We start from the raw sequence: 23,217 nt of genomic DNA on the forward strand, positions 1-23,217 counted from the left end.
TGGTGTAACTGCCGAAAGTATCTACTGACGATTCTCAATCAAATGACAGCTTGTCGTGTCGCTTCCTTTGACATTTGTATACATTGCCAAAAAGTGTGATGTAAACAAATGCACGCCTATACGGACACCTGAACCACGCCGTAAAGGAATTAGGGAGGAAGGCTGGAGAGAAAGTGAAAAGAGAGGAAGAGGAGCCATAGTGGAGGGCTACGGAGTAATTCTTCGTTTCGCTTCCATCGAAAAGCAGCCAGCAGCGGTCGGGTTCAAACCTGTGTACTCCGGCACAGTAGTTGGACGCCTAACCACTGCACCACCGTGTATTAGTTTCAAAGGTTTATCCCCTTGTTAACAAAGGCACGGCAGGCGTAGAATTTGTAGAGAGGTCCTTGTACCTGTGTATCTTTGATTTCAGCAAAGCTTGTATGTGTTTTCGTAGGCCTTAATTTCCCACCTGCCTTCAGCTCTGCTTACTTCTTTGCTTCTTTCATGCTGTCCTTTTGTAGGAGCTTGTGTGCCACCTAGCATCTGCAGCACCGGACGCCATTCCTGAAACGTATGTGTCTACCATCATGGGTGCCATGGCACGGCTGTGTGTGGAACCTGTCGACAGGGTCTGCTGTCTTGCCATCAAGACATTTATTGAGCTTTTGTACAGGTAAGACACTAATCAACACCTGCAGCCATGTCTGTGCGATCTGCTTTTGTTTGCTTTAACTATGTACTGTGCAGTGTCAGTGCCTATCTGTTAGAGAACCCAAGGTAGTCTGAGCTAGTGGAGCCCTCTGCGGTGTCCCCCATAGCCTGGGTTGCTTTGAGGTATTAAACCCTGTGAACCAAACTGCTTCTTGTATGGCAGGCCCGTTTGGCTGCTGAAGTAGAAAAACAACAGGCTTGTGATTTTGACAGCAGCTGATCGCAAGCAAGAAACAAAACAAACACTTGCGGTTTCAACTTTAACCATTTGAGCTCCAGATTATTTTTTTTTTAAAAGGAACCTTTCCTAGATAGTGAAATTGCTTTTCTTCTGCATTATTTGAATAAACAAAATGAGGAAAGTAGGCAAGGAGAGAAGAAACAAATTCGGCCCAGTGTGCTGATGACAGCCTCACTGAGGACTCTAGAAATGTAACCAAGGAGAGTGGTAGTTACCCCGTGAGCAACGATAATAAACAAACTAAGGGCAGTGCTGACAAACTAACTCACCTTTTCTGTGCATCAGCAATTTTCTAAAGCTTCTGGTAAGTCCTGGGAAATGACAGCACATCCCAGTAAGCATGCACCTTAATATGGCATGAAACTTCAAATGCGAGGCCGGTAACATTCCCATAGGATGATAACCTTGTGGAACAGAAATTCGCTGCCTTAACATGGGCACAAAAAACCCTCGTTGAGGGTTTGCAAGCACTGAGAGTGATTGGAAATTTATATTAGGCTGTTACTTCAGCTTTAAGAATTTCTATCAGCCGTGAACGAATTTGAGTGAATGCGTTCGTTGAGCTTCAGCACACAAATTTTGTTTTCCTTTCATTGTTAGTACAGTTGAATCCCTTTATAAGGGACATGCACTAGGTAGTGGTTTTTGTCTCTTATATGAGAGGTCTCTTATAAGCAGGGTGCCACGTTTACATTTTCTAACCAGACCTTTCGGCGCAAGCATTATATGGCTATAATACGCAAAAAAGAAGGGTAAAACATGTTGCAAAAGCATTATACAGTAAAATCTTGGTGATACGAATTTCAGGATGATACGAATTCGCAAAATTCCCCAGCCGAAGTGCATTGTGTACAATATGGAAAATTTCAGATGTTCCAAACACTGTCCCCGCACCACTTCGGATAATACGAACGCGTGAACTGCGACCACAACCTTTAGCATTACACACTGCCTGCACATCGCTGATTCCGCGATCGTCAGCTGCGCTGTATGTTTGCATCACGAGCAGTTTGCGGTGACGCGTGGCCGGCACCAGGCAGACGTCATGATTTCTGTCGGACTCACGGCGCGAAAAGTTTTCAGAGGCGCGTGGCCCACAAACCGCAGCAGTTAGCAGCGGCATACGTGGCGTATGTGGTGGGCGCGCACGGACCGCACATCGCTGGCTCCTCGATTGCGATCCGCGAGCAGTTTATGGCGCCGCGCGTCTCGCATGTCGTCATCTGTCGTGCTGTACGCACCGCGAGAAGTACGCGGAGGCAGGCGAACCGCACATCGTCGGCATCACGATTGTTTTCCACGCCGCGGACCCATGTGAGCACGAGGCGGGCTCACACGGGTCGCACATCGTAGACTTCGTGACCACTAGTTGCGCTGTACGCATCGCGAGCAGCCTGCGGCGCCGCGCGGCCGGTATGTTGCCGACGTCGCGATTGCCTGTCGCGCTGTGTGCGCCCTGAGTGGCAAGTTGTGACTGCGCGACCGTAATAAACCTTCTCGGACAAAAACAGATCTGCGCGACTGCCTTTCCCATGCTTTAGCATGCTTAATTTCTTTCATTTTGATGATACGAATGTCCGGATAATACGAATGTAGGGTTTCGCGCCCCCTTGAAATTCGTATCACTGAGGTTCTACTTTCATTAACATATTGCATTTGATTGATGGATCACCACACTGGCCACACCTCGCAACTTTCTTACATTTGTTTACTGCCAAAATAGTCGTAAATCTTAGTCTGCTTCATGGCTGCATTGATGCTGTTCAACACAGCCTCTCCCAGCTTGAAAATCAGGCCAGGAGCCCCAAAGCTGTATATGTTGGCAAACTATGCTTGCAGCAAATACAAAGTGCGATCACAATGTGCCGTGGCACCGCAGCTAGCGATTTGCAACTAAGTTATGTGTCTGGTAGTAATACTAGAATTCAAGTCAAGAAACCGCCACAAAATTGTAAACATAACCAGCTTTACCATCAAGATGCTAGAAGCAGCTAAAACTATAAAACATATCACAGCAGAAATATCTCTCAGAACTTGTTTGACAAAGGGTAACAGCTGCCGTGAGTAACAAGTCTGTGAATTTCGTGAGATGAAAAATAAATCAAAAGCAAACTAGGCATTGCTGGGTGGAGTTGAAACTAGTTGAATTGCAAACAGAGCAGTTTATTTGTCCTCGCCAGAGCAGAACCATTTCTGTTTTTATGTCATTTGTTTTGGTCTTGGCTTGGCTATGTCTCACTTTCGAGGCACAATGACTTGTTTATGTCAGTGGCACCAGCTGAGCACTTCCTCTGTATTTACCGGACAGTTTTGTCGCTGATAATGAAAGGCAAATTAATAGACAATTTTCGCTATATTCTTCAAACTAGTGGACACAACACCTACGGTTATTCATGATAGGAAGATCCACTAATTGGAGAACCCAACGTGCGCTCCTGATATGCTCACTAAGATGCTCGCATATGAAGTCGCACTTGTGCTTTTCATGGCAAGCCTGAAGAGCTTCTCTACGTTGCAGTTCCACATTAGGGGCTTCTTTTAGTCATTTCATAGCTGATTGACCTGCTCTTTGCTGAAGTTTTAATTAGGCACAGGTGTGTCTCTCTTTTTTTGTTCTCACTGTAGCTGCTATTGAACATGGTGATGGATGCTGCCGCATCTAATGTTAAAATGTCTGTTACAAGCAAGACCGAGTGCCCAACTTTAAGGCTAATTTGTCCTTTATAGCCAGTTGTCTTGTACATCGAATGTCTGTTAAAAAAAAAAGAGGTCAAGTTATTGAAAGTCATAGGGCGGTCAACCATTTGGGGGAATGGTGTCTCTTATACCTGATTGTCTGTTACATCCATGTCTCTTATAACGAGGTGTCAACTGTATATACAAAACATTTCTTGGATTCCAGCGAGATATATATCGTTGAGATTCTGTATAAGTTTGTATGTGAGCCATCAATAAAATCAATTGACGTAGCTCTTTTTGTCTCGCTTGCACTCTATATCTATTCAAAAATTGCAGATATAAACAATTTAGTTCACCGTAAAGTTATGTTAAACTTACTTTGAGGCCACAGAAGGCAGCTCACAGGGAGATTTTGTTAGAGAAAGCAGAATGAGAGTAAATTCATGTAGTACAGTCAAACCCACTTATAACAGTATTGAACTGCCATGGAAATGTCATTGTTATAACCGATAGCTGTTATAACCGGGCTAGGCTAAAAAAAACAGCGAAAACATTATAAAATACACATTTAATAAGGACTAGGTAGCTTGCACTTTTTATTTCACAGCACCCCGTCTGGTTGGCGCAGTGGTTACGGCGCTCGACTGCTGTGCCCAACGATGTGGGATCGAATCCCGGCCTCGGTGGCAGCTTTTCAATGGGAGGCGAAATGGAGAGGCACCCGTGTGGTGTGCGGTGTCAGTGCACGTTAAAGAACCCCAGGTGGTCTAAATTTCTCTAGTCCTCCACTAAGGCGTCCCTCATAGCCTGAGTCGCTTTGGGAGGTGAATCCCCACAAACCAAACAAACCAACCTTTTCATTTTGTGGTGGGAAGAAACCCGTAATCCGTAAGCGTTGTCTGTTTCATGGCAATCTGGCCAACGTCTTTCTGTAGGGCATCCAACTGCTTAACATAGTGCAGTGGAAGGTTCTTAGCAAAAACAAAGTCCCGGTGAGACGTAACCTGCACAGGTTCCGGTTCATCGTCATCGCTGCCCTCCATGCCAGTGACTGCTGCGACGATGGCGTCGTCTGTCAGCTCTTCATTTGTTGCACTGTATCGCCGGCATGTAAAAATCCCTCCAGTCCCGACGCGTCGCCGTCACTACCACTCACTGGGGACCAAAGTTCGGTCATCGCTGTGCTGCCAGGAGCTTCGCTACCTTCAGCATCGTAGGCATCCCCAGCGAAGCACACCTTCCTGACATAGTTCGTGATAGTGGAGGAGCTTATTTCTGCCCATGCTCGAAAAATGAACTGCACTGCCATCAAGAGCGAGATCTTCGAGTCTAGCACCGGTTGGTGTTATCGGACAAATGCCGAGGTTCAGCACGAGTCTGCTCAAAACACGTTGGCGATACAGTGCCTTGAAGGCTGCAAGCCTGCAGCAGTGTTAGGTGGGAGGAAAACATTTTACACATGCGAGAGCTTCTGAGCTATTTGGTGTGCAGTGCAATTTTCGAGCACCAATGCCACCTCCCTGCCTTCGCGCTGCATCCACTGATCAAACTTGACCAGCTGCTCGCGGAAAAGTTTGCTCGTCATCCATGCTTTCCTGCTATGACGGTAGCGAACCAGGATCTTCATGGCACCACAAAAACAGCGGGGATTTTTGGATTTGCCTGTGATGAAGGCGGGGCATTTGTCGCTGTCCATGTTGGCATACAAGAAAACGGTTACGTGCAATTTGCTTTGAATGCCACCCCTACTGGGATTGCCTTTGACATCGTGCGTCTTTGACAGTAGCATCTGGAAAAACAGCCCAGTCTCGTCTCCATTGTACAAGTCCCGGTCTGCGTATGCTTCTCGGATGCAGGGCAGTGTTTCTTCAAGCCATTTCTGCCTAGCGTCGACATCGAGCGATCCTGCCTCGCCCAGGACTCCCTTGGAGATGATTCTATGTATCTCCTTGAACCGTTGAATCCAACCGCCACCAGACTGGAAATCGGTGTTGCGCAGGCCACTAATCGGCAGGTTCATTGCACCGGCGTTCAAGAACCACTGGTAGAGTGCCTGTTCTACGTCTTTGCAGGCCCCGTGTCGAATCCTTTTTTGGCTGTCGTTCATTGCATGGGCAGCACTGGCAACGCTTTCGTTCTCAATCTTGAACGCGTTGCGGATGATTGTCGATACTGTCGGTTGCGCCAGGCCGTACTTGCGCACCAAGTTGCACACTTTTACTTCGTCCTTGTGCTCACGCACAATGTTCCACTTAACTTCTAGCGGTATTGTCATTCGCTTCCTCTTCTGCGCCGCTTGTGTCACGTTTCCTGAAGGAGGATCCTCCATTGCTGTTCACGGAAAATCCAGGGCCAGCAAGATCGTGGAAATGATGATGGCACACTAGGAGAACCATGCTATAAAGACACGTGAACGAACGCTGCTGCACGCATGCCACAAAACGTGCTACCGCAAATCGGGTGTCTGGACAAAGCGAATACGGGAGGATAGTGCAGTGCACCACAGTCAGCGCACCCTCAGAATGGACTGCTCCACCAAGTAGAGGCAGAGGTCAAGAGTTGCCTAGGCCACAGGTGGTGTCCCCTCAGAATGGACTGCTCCACCAAGTAGAGGCAGAGGTCAAGAGTTGCCTAGGCCACAGGTGGTGTCGACAGAGAGCGCTGAAAGGTCTCCCTCAGAACGGCTGTGCCTAGCAGTGCCTTACACCTTCCTTCATCCTCCGCGTGAGGAAGTGCTCTGTCCTCTTCCGCGTCTCCGCGGCATGCAAGCTTCCCCGACGCACCCGACCAACGCATTGGCTCGGCGCGCTTTGCCCCGATTTCGTTTTTTTTTTTTTTTTTTTTTGTCGCTGCATCGGCGTTGTTGGCATCTCTGTGTAGTGCACGCTTTTGTGGTCACCACACTTCTGCATTTTTGTTGACTTTCAATGACCATATTTGATTGTTATAACCGATGATAGAATAAGCGGTTTATTTTACCATAGAACTCATGGCAAACCTGACTCTGCAGTGGCTGCCCATTGTTGTACCCACTACATTGTTAAAACCGGTATTCTTATAAGTGGGTTTGACTGTAATATCTTATATTATTTCAATTCTTATATCATGACCTGTGGCCTCTGCTTCCAGCTTTTTAGCGTATTTTTTCCTGCCGACGATGATGCTTCCATTTACAAAAGGCCGAGATGAAGAGGATTGTCAAGTTGCTGAGTTTTGTGTGCCATCAAGTTTTTCTAAGCAATTTATGTAACCATTTTTATGATATCACGTCATCACTGAAACCAAATAATATTTGTTCTCCCGCCCCTTATGTAATACGCCCACCGTGGGGTCTTAACGTAATAAAGTGAAAGTGATAGAGTGAAACTCTCATAGAAGTTGTGTGCAGAGGTATAATTTATTATTATTATTATTATTTTGTCTTTGTAGTGTGCCAGAAATTCCCGTTATTCCCCACCGGGAAGAGGCACGAAAGGCGCTGCCTGAAAACCTGGAGAGCTTTGTCAACTTGTGTCATCCCAAGGAGACATTTCCTCATCTGAGGCAGCTTCTGGTCTTGGACTCATACCGTGAACCGCTCTTGACGGGCTTGTGTGTCAGCGTGGGCGCAATGTCCGAAAGTTTCGTGAGTATTTTTCTGTGCGACACAAGTGACTAGGGGTTGGCGTCCTTCAGGGATCGGCTAAACAAACTTGATACCGCTCATAGCAGTAGCATTTTTCTCACTTTGTCGGGGAATTTGATGTTTGATATCTCTTACTGGTAAACAAACGCTCATAATGAGTAAAAATTGTTTTTTTGCAATATACTTTTTTTTTTTTCTGAGTTGTGTTTTGTGGAAAGACGTTTCTACTTTCAACTCTGAACTAATTTTCTAGATTATTTGAAAATTGTTTATTTGCGACCAATTCTCAATGTTTCTTATTCGATTCATATGGAAAAAAACTGGTGCAGTACAACCCTGCTGTAGTAAAAACTCAGATATTCGCCACAAGATTGACCTAGAGGGGGCGTCACCATCACCCCAATAATGTGGATTGGCAGCCGGTAGTGCTCACAGCAACACATGCGACATCGTTTTGTTTTCAAGTTAACGGCAGGTTAGGAGGCAAAAAAAACGTGCCCTCTGCAAATCATAAGTAATTTACTACTTATAGTGTTTCAATCTTTGAGAAAAAGCCATAGAATTGCCGAATGCCACTGAAAAAAAGCGCGGATTGCAGGAAAATAAGGCAAGCAACTACCTGTTTTTAGGTTCTCTAGTCTTGTTTAGCACGCATTTTTCATTGTACCATGCTCCCGGGCCTGATATTTTTGTTGAATGAAGTTTTTTCACCGGTGTGCGCATCTGACAGAAATACCGGTTTATGACAGGCAAATTTATTGCCAATTACAGCGAGTGAATTTCACCTTGTGAAGTATAGTCAAACCCACTTATAACAATACCGGCTTTAACAATATGTCTGATACAACAATAGGCAGCCACTGCACCGTCATGTTTGCCATGTGTTCTATGGTAAAATAAACCGCTTATTACAATGGTGTCATATATTATTGGTTATAACAATCAAATATGGTCACTGAAAGTCAACAAAAATGTGGAATCGTGGCGACCACAAAAGTGCGCACGACTGCGCACAGACAACGCTTACGGATTACGGGTTTCTTCCCACTACGAAAGAAAAAGTGTAAGCTGCCTCGTCCTCATTAAATGTGTAGTTCATAATATTTTCCGTATTTTCTTTTGGCCTAACCGGTTATAACAGTGATATTTTCATGGCACTTCAATACTGTTATAAGTGGGTTTGACTTATCACTGTTGTGACACTATACTGTGAAGAAAATTGCCATCTGAAATGTACCTTCTATGACCAATGCAAGTAGAGTCGAACCCGGATCATTTGAATTTTGGATATGTCGAACTCACGGAATATCCCCTTGAAGATCCCTTGTAAAAGTATAGGAAAGCTGCGTCATATATCGAACTCCTGTTCCACCGGTCTTTCGATATATCGAACTCACCGCCACGCACTGGAAGGCGCATCTTCCCCAAAGACGACCGCATCACCCTCGGCCGTTTGCCGCGCGATGTTTTCAAGCCACGCGCGGAAGGAATGAGACAAAACAGTTTGGTGACGACTGGTCTAGAGCAGCACTGCGCCCTTTCTCCAAAGGCACGCGCATCTGCGGTGATCGTTTGCCTTGTGCCAGCACGTGACGTTTGCAAGCCACGTGCGTGAAAGAACGAGAGAGAACCGGTTGTCAAAGGCCGGTATGGAGCAGACGCAGCCAATGCAGCTGCATTGTTTGGGAGAGTGGAAACAATGTGATAGAAGCGCAACGGTATGCCCATTCTTCTGCCGAGCTTTCTCTCTCCCCTTCATCTCTCTTTCCTGGTCTTCGTTCGCAGCACCACACACTATGCATGCGCCGACAAGCCAGCTCTGTCCGGGGCAAACAGAACATCGGACGCTTTCTCCAGTGCGGGTTGTGAACCCTCTGTGCGTTTCTTGGGTCATCTGCTGGACGTGCGGCGTAGCGTAAGCTATGGCGGCTGTGGACGTTAAGAAGAGGCAATTTTTTTTTGCGAGAGTCGTCCATTCTTGCATCTATGAATCAACGAAAGCATGCGGTCAGCTGCGATCATGACTCCAGCTTTTAGCATTGTTAGCTTAAAACGGCATTTGGAGCTATCACACTTTCCAGTGATTTTGTGGCAGTGAACTCCACCCGCCCCAAGCACGGCGTGATAAATTGAACCAGGCTTCTAATCCAAGGTTGACACCTGGAGTTATACTTGGCCAAAACAAAAACTTTCTTTGCGATGGTGGAAAAGTGTCTCTCCATTTGTTGCTTATGCACTGCAGATGAGAAACATATCAAGCGTAACATATTTCCATTGAGTGAACGAGCTCCAAGGAAGCACAAATGAGAGGCAGAAACTGAAACGTACGTGCATGCAGCTGCCGTTCCGCACTGTTGTTGCAGACTTTCAATATTGCAATCAAAATCCGAGAATGCAACATTGTCTTCTTAGCTGCTCCTGTTGATAGCATCCAGCAACTCTACTCCAGCGGCAACAAATTCGTCTAAAACAGTTTTTTTGCGAGTGAGCGCTGTTCCCACTGCTGTTGCCATGGCTGTTGCCACGTTGGGAGCATTCCATGCCGCAACAGGAACTCCAAAGTAATTTGAAAAATGGTCATCGTTTATAAAAAAAGTACAGAGCATGCTGAAAACAAAATGTAGTGTCGGAAGTACAAACTAGATGGCGCAGCAAGATCATTAAGGCGCCGGTGGCGCGAAATTTGAGCTTCGAGTTTTTCTATCACCGCTGGTCGAATCACAGTGGCACGGTAACGAAAGAGCCTAGCAACAAGATGTGTTCAGTAAATAGCCATTTAATTACCAGAGAGCATCTTCAGGATTATATCATCACCAACAACTGATATGGTAAAGATCCTGATAATGATATTTGCTGTTCCCAGTGACATTACTATAAAGGCATTTTACTGCATTCGGAATTTTCTGAACATTCGAAAATCATCGAATATTTTTGAATTCACTGCAGTTTCGGTGTACTGCATGCTTCACTGCAATGCTCAATCACCTGACTGTAGCAAAGTTTAGGTTTTTCTGCGAATACCTTGTGAATTGTGAAATTTTAATTTCTCCTTTTTCTTTTCTTCACTGATCTTATATTCGTTATTTTAAGGCATCTTTTTTTCCGTATTTGTATTTTAAAATTTAAATATTCTTGCACCCTAATTATTTGCACTCGCTTTGCACCCAGCCATTTGCTATTTGCACTTCTTTAATAATAAATTTGCTTTTTTCTGGCCATTGTTTGCGGTGGTGCGTGTAGGCAGCAGCGACAGTATGTAGTAAATGCAGATTTTTATTGTTTGAGAGAGAATAATTACTGTGGCTGCTCAGGGATAGGTCATGTGCATGCTCTTCCATTCAGAACACTATAAGTCATGTACAAGTCATGTAGGAACCTGTGCATGCTCTTCCATTCAGAGCACTACAAGTCGTGTACAGGTCATGTAGAAACCTGTATCTACAGGCCAGTTTTTTTATGTAGGGGTGGGAACTGGAACACACAAAGTGTTCACACTATTTAACAATGAATGCAATGACTAACAATGTGCTGCCGATTGCTTTGCTCGATCTTTTCAGTTTATGGCTGGCAAAGAGACCCTTCTGTCGTACTTCAGCCTGGTGAAGCAGGATCGAACTCTGGAAGAGTCGGTGTACGGGTTTCTGCTCAAGCTCTGGAACGACCGGAAATTCTTGCAGAGGGCGCACTCAAACTACCTCAAAGCATTAGAGCACCTCGCCATTTCGGGCGCCTTCTCCGGAGCACCTCCCGAGTTTATTCTCGAGGCTCAGAGAATGGCCTGGCTTCGGGCACACAGGTGCGTGGCATTGTTCAAAGTTGTATTTTGTCCACAGGTGGTTCAGTCTTTCTTTACAGTGGTCGAAAATGTTTACTACTTGAATTCTGACATAAGGTCGCAAGAGTTTTTCTGTCGTTGCTTATCTCTGGCAGTGGTTTCTGTGCCCCTTTTTTATAGAAATTGTATCGCAGTTTTTCTCATGACTCGGGTGACGAAGACGTGTCTGACATCAGGGCCATCGTTTGGCGACTGGAACTGAAACTGAAGCTACGAAAGAAAAAATTCGGCTACAGACTGCTCAGCAGATGTCAGTGACTTCAGCTTCGTGTTTCAGGAGTACTGATGTCTTGCAGGACTTTTTAAAGAAAAAAAAAAAAGCACGTCAAAAATTTTTTCTCTACTCCCTTATTGTGGATTCAGCAAAACATTGGATTACTTCCACGCCTAATTTGCAGTGCTGCCCCGAAGTTTCGTGCCCACAATCTACCGGGAAGTGCTCCAAAAAATTGTTTTGGAGACAGTGTTGGCCCTGCATATTCGGGAAAGGTTTGAACAAATGGCATTTTTCTCTGTTCCAGTTTTCGGACTTAGATGATCACCTTGTGAAGCAAATTTCCTCGCAACTGTTCAACCTATTTTGACCATGTCTGTTTTGGTGCATTCCTTGAACAGTACAGTATAGCCCACTTATAACGATACCAGATATAGTAATATATCACTTGCAACAATAAGATTTTTTGGATTTATGAATTCCCATTGCACATATGTAAAAATAAACCATATATAATGATACAGCTGGTTGTGACATATCGGATATACTGTGAAACCTTGTTATAACGAACAGTTAAAAAATCGGAAAATAGTTCGCTCTATCCATAATTCGTAATATAAAATTTCGTAGAAGATCCATGCAAGAGCAGCAAAATTCAATCAGAGAAGGCGCAGCAACTCGGAGGGTGCCTTCTTGGGTCACGTCCGTTTATTTACGCGCAAAGAACTGCGTTATCGCAGCCTGCTTTTTTGTGTTGATCGCGTTCCGTATCACGCCCTGTTCCACAGTTTGCAAACGCTCCTCTGAAACAATGAATGCAGCCTACCCCTCTTCCCTTCATTGGCGCAAATAAAAACCTCCCAATTTTTGATTTCGTCAGGGTGCAAATATATTTTAGAAACAATAAAAAATTACGAGGGACTTTAGGACTAAAGTAGTGAAAGGCAAAAGCCTGAGTGCCGCATTCTGCTACGCACCTGGCACGAATTAGGAACTAATTCCTAATTAATTATTAGCTATTAAGGGGATAATTAATTGAGTATTGATTAATTTAATAATCAAGTGTTTAGTCATCACTTGGTTTTGATTACTTCATTCATTAATTTGTAGTTGATCATTGATTGACATATGGCCATATAAGGCACGCATTCGCGCATACTGTGGTGGTGCTCTGTGATTGGTCGAGACATCTATGACATCATCCCGCCTCGGCCAATCAGAATGCTGCTAAAGCAGTACACATTTTGTTCGCCTTAAAAAAATGTCTTTGAGATATAAGCGTGAAATTTTGTAAGAGTAGTCAAAGTATTTCGAATAAGCATAAAATGTTTTGTGCAAATTGAAGAAGGAATATAAAAAAATTTGCTGAAATCTTTGTTGTTTAACTGGTGCAATAGGCAGCATAGCCATTGTTTCTCACGCTAACAAAAATGGAAGCCATAGGGCGCTTTTGGGGGCTGCAGTCTCATCGCACCGGTTTTTTCACTGTCATGTTTCCTTTAGGTAGCATCATTAATACAGTAAAAGCTCGTTAATTCAAATTCCACGGGGCCGCCAGGCCAGTTCGAATTAACCAAAATTCGAACTAATGAAAGTGAGCAAAAATGAAGGCGTTTGATGCCCGGAGGGCACGAAAAACATTTATTTAGCAAAAAAGTCTGTTATCATCTTCTGCTTCTTCTCTCTGAGGGCTACCGTACTCACTCGGTCTTCTAGCATGCGAATGCGACGCAGGGAGTCTTCTTCCCCCTCTTCAAAGCTGAAGAAAAGGCGCGCGACATTCAGCGCTCCCATAACTTCTGCCGCGGATGGACGCACGGGCTCTTGCTCCTCGTCGTCGTCCTCGTCTTCTGCCTCTTCTGGGACAGACTGCTCCCCAACAATTTCAGCGACAATGTCCTCATCACTTAGGGCACCGCACACTGCTGCATCGCTGTCTACTCCAACGTAATCATCAAAACTGACGTCCTGCAGCACAGCACGCACAGCCGCAGGCAGAGGCTCCGGACTCCCATCGTCGCCACTTTCTTTCATACTTCCGGCAGCAAAGCCACAGTGGTGGAAGCAGTTTGCAATTGTGGACGGCATCCTCGATGGCCTTCCTATTTCGGACGTACGTCGACAACGTGCTTGGTGGAATCCCGTGCTTTTTCGCGATTTCCACTTTGCTGGCCTTCCGTTCATCCACCTCGCGTAAAATAGCCACTTTCTCCTTCACCGTCTTGGCACAGTATTTCCCACGCGAACACATCTCGCGGACACAAGCTCACAACAAGCGGCGTGCAAAACGAGGGCTCACGAAATGCAACACGAAACCGTGGTCGATAACACTAAAACTGCTAAAATGTCGTTCCTCGAAGGCGTCGCGGCAGGAAAGACTGTTTAGTACTTGTTCCAGCACCCTAGCGGCGCCCCGATGGTTGTGCCATCTATCGTTCTGCCGTGAAAGCTTCCAACGATGGTTTTTAACAGCGCCGCTTGGCGGCGCGCAGTTCGAATTATGTGTGGCGGCGCCAATTTTTGAGTGAATTAACGAGCTGTTACACGCATAGACTTCTATGCACTGCGGACCGGACCACGATGACTATTTCGAATTATCCAAAATTTCGAATTAACGAGTTGTGAATTAACGAGCTTTCACTGTATGTATTATGGTAGTGGACGTGTTGGGCGTCCTCACTGTGGATATTTCTTGCATCAGAAGCTTTGGCCTGCCTTTTTATCTCTTCCATAACTTAAGAGCCATCAGGTAGTAATGCTTGACCAGATGATCGACGGTGAAATGTTGGAAGGGGCCTGGAATAGCTTCACATGTTTCCGAGATCATTTTCAAGCGAGCAGCGCAGGAAGTAGCTCCACATTTTAGTCCAGAGCAGGATAAACATAACATGACAGCTCCACATCTTTTGTTCGCTGCTAACAGTTGATGTAGAACGAAGGTGCTGCTATCTATTCAGGGCGCTAGTACAGTGGGCTCCCTTTAACCAAAACTCGACGGGGACAAGGAAATCTGTTTCGTTTATTGGCAGTTTTCTTTAAGAGTCGTGACCCTTTAAAGCTTGTTAAAAAGCGCCATTTCCTCCACGTTGAAGACGCAGCTCGGCTTGTAATTTGCAAGGACGTCTTGAAGCTTCTGCTGCTGCCAGTCAGAGCAAACATCATTATCTACCATGGCACTTTCACCTGCTATTGGGCGAAAAACAAGGCCGTGGCGCTTTTTGAAACAGCTTAACCAGCCATCGCTGAATTTAAAGTCTTCAATTTTGATCTGTAGTGCAATGTCTCTCGCCTTCTCCTCTAAAATAGGCCCGGTCACTGGAAGATTGGAACTTCGAGTATGCTTGAACCACAGGAAAAGTGCTTTCTCAAGGTCCTCATGTTCGGCCAGATGCATCCTTTTCCTATCATGGGCGAAAGCGCCGCTGTTATATGCTTTTTCAATCTTGTCACGATCCTTCAGAATCCCTGAAAGTGTGCACTTTAGGATGCCATGCCTTTTCGCGATAGCAGTTTCGGACTCCTTGGCACACTTCACATCATCAAAAACTTTCATCTTGGCTTTTAAGGGGAGACACCCCTCTTAGAACATTTTTTTCTTATTTATGGACCGATTTGGATTAAACTTGCATCACTTATGTATTTTGACATGCTGATTTTAAATATATAATTGTCTCTTTTGTAGAGTGCATAGTTTTAAGAATTTTGCCTAATTAATGTTCTTTAGTTTTGTAAATGTTGCCTCATCATAATTGTATATATTTCAGTCTTATTGCACTCTTCAAGAAATGATACCAATAGCACAAATAGTAGTTCAAGAGATATCGCTCCTCCAAAACTGCAGCACCCTCAAAAATGCTGTTTCGAGAAAACAAGGAAAAGCATGTCAGAACATGTAGATTTAAATTATGGCAAGTTTTGACATATCAATATGATCAGAAATGGTTGGAAAGTAGATTAAAGTAAAAGTTAATGTTTTATACCAATTTGAGCCAAAGTTACACCATAAAAGAAAAAAAATAGACTCAATGAAAGGTCTAATTTGGTGCCAAGACTACCTTTTCAGTACATTTTCCGGTATGGTCATTACATTTACCTTGGTGTCAAAAGATACACGAGGTTAGGTTTAAAGAAAATAACTAGCAAGAGCAGGGCCAGAAATATTGATCTGGTGACTGTCCAAAATTCAATTTCGAGAAATCGGCGAAAAATGTTTTGGGCATATGTTTGAATTACCAAGGCTAACAGTAACTCGATAAAATTAGTCATGACTGGTTTCTGGTGTGGATGCACCGTTTCCCATCGAGATAATTGCCCCTGTAACTCAAAAGCAAATTTATTTCGAGAAAGTTCACTTTTCTGCATGCCGCGCGTGACGCCGTTTCGCGACCGCCGCGCCACTAACTTTTCTGAGCGCTCGATCTGTCGCGCCCATGAAAACTGCTTAGGTATCACTTTTTCAACTGCATCATCACGATTGCGATGCTCGCAAGCAGCAGGAATCGCCTCGAGCAAATCGTTTGCTCTCCTATCTGTCGCGCCGAGCACCACCATATGCCCTTATCGTCCCATCACGGAGCGTTGGCGCTGATAGCTGATAACAGCATGCGGCGTTGCCGCGTCACCAGCGCGCCTCTTATCTCTACCTTTCTTCGATTTCTCGGCCAGAATGAAGCTCGAACCTAAATTTTCCCCGTTTTACGCCGCGGTCGTGACAACAGGACGTTGCTAAGCCAGCTAGGCCTACGCGACCTTTTCAATATGGTGCCAGGCCACAAGCAGTCGATGCGGGCAGCCAACCAAAAGTGGTCATTTGTGTCACATGCTTTCGGAGCCCAATAGCAGCGCGTGTTTCGCGCAAACTTGTCCCTTTGTTTTCTGCTTCGGATGTTTGGTCACGGACGCCGATTGTGACATGGGAATAGCCTGAATCACCATCTTTTGAACGAGACCAATATGATGCCTGCGGAGCGCGTATTTCTCGATCTGCGCTCGATCAAACTTCAGCGTGATTTGACCTCAATTTAAAGGACCAAACGTTCAGATTCGCATTTTTGGAACGCTGTAACGTGCGAATTAGGCGGTATTTTTCAACCAAAATTTGCAGATAGTTGCGGAAACATCTCAGGACTGCAAAAATGAAGAAATAAAAAATCAGATTTTTATACCGATTTTCGGCCGCAAAGAGCTGTGTCCCCCCTTAAAGACAACGCATTATGGGGACGCTTTCTAGCAGCTTCTTCCATACTGCACGCCGGAAAAAAGTCACGAAACACAGCCACGGAACAGAGCAAAATGGCACCCGCACAACAAAAAACAAGGCGTGCAAGGTACTGGATAGGATTGGATTCTGGATATCAACATCAACAAAGACGACTCATGCACAGTTTCGATTTCGTTTATCCATGTTGCAATCAAAATGGGGTTTCGATTGTTGAGCGCGACTCTACACTGATCGTATATGAAACCAATGACTTTTTTTAAAATTGTTTCATTTAAAAGGAGTTTTCGTTTATGCGGGTTTCGTTTAGCGCGCGTCCACTGTACTCTTTTGGGTGGTGGTGGTGGTGGTGGTAGTAGTAGTAGTAGTAGTAGTAGTAGTAGTAGTAGTAGTAGTAGTAGTAGTAGTAGTAGTAGTAGTAGTAGTAGTGGCGGTGGCGGTGGCGGTGGTGGTGGTGGTGGCGGCGGCGGCGGTAGTAGTAGTAGTAGTAGTAGTACAGGGCTAACTACCAGATGCAAAAGAGATGAGCATGTGCTTTGGTTGCCTGCTATAGCTTACCCATTTGTTAGCTTGCATCTACCTGGCTTTGATTTATTTATTTGCTTGCTTTCTCGCTCCTTTAGGTATTCGTCTGTCTGTCTCGTCATCATCTCTCTATCTAATTTAACCTAATTGTTACTGCCAGCTATTGTATGGGGCAGGCCATATAGAATCTCACGAAGTGTAGTCCGGGCTTTTAAAATATAACCTGTGTTAAAGAATTGTAGCGCTCACTCTAATTTATAACAAAATGCCTGTGGTCGCATCTCCGGGAACTGCATTACAGGGGTTCCGGAGCATTTAACAAATTTCGGATTAATCAGGCTTGTCCTAACTGAAATGTAAATGTGCTGCAGCTAAGAGTCTGATCACTCGCTGTTAATTCCTCTTTGAAAATTTCTTATTTCAGACAAAAAAACTACCAAGTACTCGAAGCACTTTCCAAGATGCTTGCCAGCTGGCTTCAATTTGAAGGAGACACCAGGAAGGAAGTCCTCACCAAGCTCCTCACTCTGCTGCGGCACTCTTGGACCAGCGTACGCTTGTGCGCAGCGGACAGACTTTGCGAGTCTATCTTGCTGTATGCAGTCTTGGAGAATGAAGAGGAGCAGGAAAAAGCATGTGCTGTCCTGTCCGAGACAAACTGGGGTGATGATGAAAACATTGATGCACCCGTCAAAAAGCTGAGCTCACTATTGGCCCTGGAAAGCGAGCACTAGAATATGAAATAGCTTGTTATTTACTACCATATTTACTCGCATAATGCTCACACTTTTTTGCAGATAATTGATGCTAAGTTGGGGGGTGCGATACAGTCGAACCTCGCTATAGCGAATTATCGGATAAAACGAACTAAAATCAAAGTTTGGTTGGTCTACGGTTTATTTCTATGGAAGTTCTTTCTGTATAACGAAAGAAAAGTTTCAAAATTTGACGCTAGATCAGTTATAACGAAGCAGTTTTTTGCATTAAAACGGCAAAAAATGCGCAGAGGAGCCAGAAAAAACATTCAAGAAACGAATTTTTTAATCAATCGAGTTGCTCGCCACAGAAGTGTTTTAAATTTAAATAGGTTTAAATCGAGAACCTTAGGCCAGCTATTGTAAATATAACCAAAACATTACTTTCAAGCAGAACTTACCCTTGTTATAAAAGTACAGAGTCGCCAAAAGCACAAATTGCTAAAGCACTTTATTTGCCTCACGCAGCCTCATCATCACTCCCCGCATTTCATGGTATAATGCACACAGCAGACCATACAGTTCTACTCTTGATCAGAGACTTGACCCATGTAAGTGTCGACACTGCAGTCACTGTCTCCAGTAGCATACTACGCAGAACTCGTTGACGCCGAAGTGCCTACTGGCAGGCGGTTGCTATGCTGTAGCGCATACTTGAAAGCTTTCAGTTTAAAAGCAGCTGTATAATTTGCATACCGCCCCATTGCGATGCAGCACCAAGAACATGGTAGACGGAGGAACAATGACAAGACACAGAGACACCTTGCAAAATGGCGACTACTACGAACATCATGGAGGTAAAAAAAATAGACGACATAACCTATGATGATGATGATGATCTACCCAAGCACGCTATCACCGCCTAGTAGCGCATGCACACGAGGCCAGCTAGGTTCTATGCGCTCCAAAGATGCCGCTTGTTACTACTAGCAGACTCTCGCGGTGGTAATATTGGTGGTGCGATGATTATACGAGGGAAAAAAATTCAAATTTTTCACGCCCAATGTTGGGGGTGCGAGTGTTATGAGAGTGCGAGCATTCTGCTAGTAAATACGGTATTTCTCTTCATGTGTGTGTATGGCTTGTCTGAAGGTTCACACCTTTGCACATAATTTTGGTCAAAATATTGTCATTTTTACTTTTTTTTTTTACTTGTCCTGATCAGTTTTCCATAATGATTAAGCTTCTCAGCATGAATTGTATGTAGTAGGAATGTGCATATAGTGCATTCTCACTAAGAAGTGAATATGAACTGAATTGTTATTTTGCTTGAATAGTTTTCAGTTTCAGGTGAAGCGAATAGTCTGTGACTGGAAATGTAGCAATAGAGAATAAGGAGAGAGAGAGAGGTAGGGGGGGAGGGATTTCACATAAAGTTGTTTTCAGAATTAATTGAGGTTTGAAATAAAAATGAACAAAATAGAACTTAATGCTTTGAAATTTGTGTTAGGAAACGTTCAGAAGGCAACAAACTGAACTGAACTAAGCATCACAGTCTCAAGCTTTTACTGTGTGGGATTTTTCACATGCTGCTGGTTTTAAATATAAAATTTTTCACATATAATTTATAATCAAAACTTGTGCCACGCGGAGTTGTGTATTTCACAGTGTTGAGCGTACAAGCGTAACTGAAATTTTAGGAGTGCGATATCGCATCTCATGCCGCAATTCCTGGGTCCGTATTCCGACTTGGGGTCATTTTCAGAAGTGTCATTTTTTTTTTTCCTGTGTCTGCCCTCTTCTGATCAGGGAAAATGCCAGAACCAGAAGGTGAACTGACATCTGGTCCTGGTGGTTCCACCAATCGGATAACTCACGGTCAGGGAGAAAACGACACGTCTGAAAATCTTCTGAAAATGACTTTCCATTTCGATCATTTTGACACATTTGCACCCTCCTCTTTTTTCAGTGTTTCATTTTTCATTTATGTCAGTCAACTGATCAATTGTACGGACAAAATTTTCGTAATAAGCATTATCAAGCATTGCCTTTCCATTCTGAGCATTTTGACACCATTGATTCCACACGTTATATTGCAGTCCTGATATGTTCGGGGAAAGTAAGGGAGCGCAAAACAGCAGTGACTTTTCACTAGACATCCACAGTATAAGGAATGGCTACATAGTCATAGTGTTCTTGATATTTTGCTCATGAAATAGCATATGCCCAATCAAAGGCCAACCCGGTCAAACGAATGGCTCTTTAAGCAGACAGAAATCACTTCGCGTAGTCGGGTGTTTTCCGTGGCCATGAAAATCTTGCGCTCGATCCTATGAGGCCATAGCCTTCTTCTGTTGCTATTATTTTCACTGCGAAGAATGGAAAATAACTTTCCTTCATCTTCCGCATGGTTCCGGCAGCCGAAAGCACAGCAGCCCAGTTCAGCCGCATGTCACGTGCATGCTTCTATATTTGAGTTCAGAGATGTAATTCTTGCATCCGCTTAAGCATTAAGTACTGCATATACACTTCTAAAAATTCAATAGAGGCATGGGAAGTACTTATTGTTTAACTAATCGGCCAATATCACGCTTGCAAACACAGATAGCCGTGCTTTTCAGCGGCGCAGCGAGCACTGCTGGACCTTTTGGGAGGAGCTAGGCGGCAAAGAGGTCACGTGCAGCCAACCGGGGAGGCAGGGGCGACCGGGTCAAGACCTGTCACTACCTTTAAAAAATAGAGGAGCCTTACTGTGTGCCAGTTCCCACCTTTAAGAGACTGGAAAAACCTCCGTGCAGCACGTGGCTGCATCGTCTATTTCGTGCAGCATTTGAATGCTTGTTTATGTGTGTGCGGGTGTTGTCCTTTTCTTGCCGCACTCTTTCCACCATCCTGTTCCGAGAAAAAAAAAAAAATCTGAATGATTAAATTATGCTGCACTTTCTCACACCACTTGGGGGGTAAACGCTAGAATTTGACCAGCGGTTGTTGGCGCTTTTTGTTAAAGTGGCTGTTCTGACCCTCAGACAAAAGGTGTATCAATCGTTTTATTCTCATCTGCAATCCTGCCAATGGAGCTCAAAAATTGCAGACTTGCTCAAGGAGGTAACAACTGCAGATTGTACAGGTTAGTTGTACAAATAGGAAGATGTTTCTGTAGAGAATGGTCCTCACCTGCATCAAAAGTCGTCGGGCATTTCCTCGCTGTTCGGTGCATGGAGCGAGAAAACTGGCACAAGAATGGCGTACCTTAACTTCTAGCGATGACTCAGCTGATTAGGAACCACTCATAATTTAAGGCAGATGGGCCATTGATTTTGGGTAGCAGTGCCGCAGCCATTAACTTCGCCTGGCTGCTGTCGGCACGAATCAAAGGGAAAAATGGTACGTTTTGTGCCATTGTCGGGAACACATCCTCAACCACACCGAAGGCTGGCATTGTGGTGCCAGTAGCATCCTGTGTATTCCCCCTGCTAAAGCGAGGGCTTATTCATGGGTGCCAGTATTTAGTTCAATTTACCTTTGAGGGGTGTCGTCTAAAACGTCTTCTCAGAGAGAGTGTAATGGGTGCCCTCCAAGCGAGTGGCCACTAAAGGAAGCCCCGATCTCGTTGTTTATTCGCTCCCGAACCAGCTCCAGGTATGCTCTTCGGTGTGCACACGCACTTAATGTTTCTCCATGAGAAGACTGCATCCTTCCTTTCTCTGAACAGTAGGGACAGAGGCATCGGAGCTTTTACATTATTCTTGATTTCTACACCTTGGCAACACAAGAGGCGCTGCCTCGAATCTCTCAAACAACCTGTTGCCTCTCACTTTCGAGTAGTGATTCCGCGCTCATGTTTTTTTATAGTGTCATGGCCTACCAACATGCGCTGCGAAAACATGTTCACGACTCTTCAGGACCTAAAGTGACTCACAGTAGTCAGTCTAATAAAAAATGTTTCCAACTAGTAGCTTCTTTGTAAGCTGAGGAACCAAAAATTACAAAACAAAAAGCCTCGTTTCTGTGGCAAAAGGCACCAGCTTTGCACGTGCGTCTCCCTTACGGTCTTCCTCCTCCATCCGCACATGCTGCGCCGACTCCACTGACAGGCTTGTGCTGCGCGTAGGTGGTATTGCTTCTCTTCACTCCAGAACACGAACGCAAACGTCGTGGAGCAAGCTTCAGTTTGGGTTCCCTAACAAAGGTCTTTGCATATATCAGCAGAGGTATAGATGGAAAATATATATATATTTTTTCCAAAGCGGGCAAGCAGTGTGCCACCTTGCTGTCAACACATACTGCAGTGTGCCCATAGCGTGCGTACGATTCTAAGATGTGTCGAGATACGCAGTGTTCTGCGCATGTCCATTCATTACCTGCCCAGTCATCGTGTACGCCAAAGTCTAGTGTTAAAAAATTGGTTTATAGAATGGGAAAGACGCAGTAATTTTCACACTTGTCGTTCCATGCTGGTGGGATTGAAAGGAGAGGTGGAGATGCTGTAATGGAGGGCTCCAGAATAATTTCCACCACCTGAAGATCTTTAACATGCACTAACATTGCACAGTACACGGATACCTTTATACATCGCCTCCATCAATGAAGCAGTCATCTCGGTTCTGCATTATTTTTTTATCATCTTCATCTTTTGAGCCTTCTATGCGACAGATGCACAGCACGGTTCCTGCTGCAGCGTGCTCGTTGGCGGTTTGAGAAACAGTGCAGTCGTCGAAAGCTTAGTTTTGGATATGGTTGCTGCACCCTTACATGATGCGGGCCTACATCCAGAGCAATGCTATCGTGCTGTGGGGTCGGAGTGAACATAAGGCGAACTGCTTCCTTCAATGGTTCATTTTTCTGAATTTTAGAACTTCAAAATACTTTGCAAGTATAAGAATGTTTCGAATGCTACTATTTGTTTCGGCATGGGATTCGATTACCGCATTAGTCGTGTCGTTATTTAGAACTTTCAAATATTCTCACTACATTAACATTTATTTCTTGGGAAGTCATTTGCATCGCTTATTTAACTTCATAACAACCAAAGGGCTAGCTGCATTTATTTTTGACAATGCGTACCAGTTTTTAGAAAGGTAGGTGCACAGCTTTCACCTTTGTGCCTTCCCAGCTTTAGGGGTGAGGGTTCTGCGTAGTGTTTTTTTGCACCGCAGGCTGTGAGCTAGGTTCAGGCTTGTTTAGTCTTGTTTCCATGGCAATCATCACACTGTTGTGCAGGTGTCTCACACTCTTAGATTGTTGAATAAATTGGTTATATAAGTCAGCATCAGGTGTGTTTATTTCATTGCGCATTCTACATTTGTCAGTGTAGAAGCTTGGGCAGGTTAGTAATAGTTTTTCTTGAAATGTTGTTTATGTGTACTTTAGTTCATGTGCCTACTTGTTTGCTACATCCTTCAATATTTTGCTAAAATAGCCCTGTCCTCAAATTTTATACACTGAGTTTTTATATTTAAGAACAATCCACTAGCAGGTTAACACAGTTGATA

General features: G+C 44.5%; 1 protein-coding gene across 1 annotated transcript in view; it reads left to right on the top strand.

The window, feature by feature from the left end:
• The window catches only part of Tbcd (tubulin folding cofactor D), a 71,610-nt gene extending 48,618 nt beyond the window's left edge, over positions 1-22,992 (top strand). The window contains exons 13-16 of the mRNA XM_084607232.1: positions 504-655; positions 7,043-7,238; positions 10,796-11,034; positions 17,455-22,992. Coding sequence (XP_084463358.1) covers positions 504-655; positions 7,043-7,238; positions 10,796-11,034; positions 17,455-17,764 — 897 coding nt within the window. The 3' untranslated portion in view covers positions 17,765-22,992. The remainder of the gene's footprint in view (positions 1-503; positions 656-7,042; positions 7,239-10,795; positions 11,035-17,454) is intronic.
• The last annotated feature ends 225 nt before the right edge of the window (positions 22,993-23,217 follow it).

Source organism: Amblyomma maculatum, chromosome 6 (genome assembly GCF_055883805.1).
Source record: "Amblyomma maculatum isolate TAMU_Amacu chromosome 6, ASM5588380v1, whole genome shotgun sequence".
NCBI classification, from domain to species: domain Eukaryota; kingdom Metazoa; phylum Arthropoda; class Arachnida; order Ixodida; family Ixodidae; genus Amblyomma; species Amblyomma maculatum.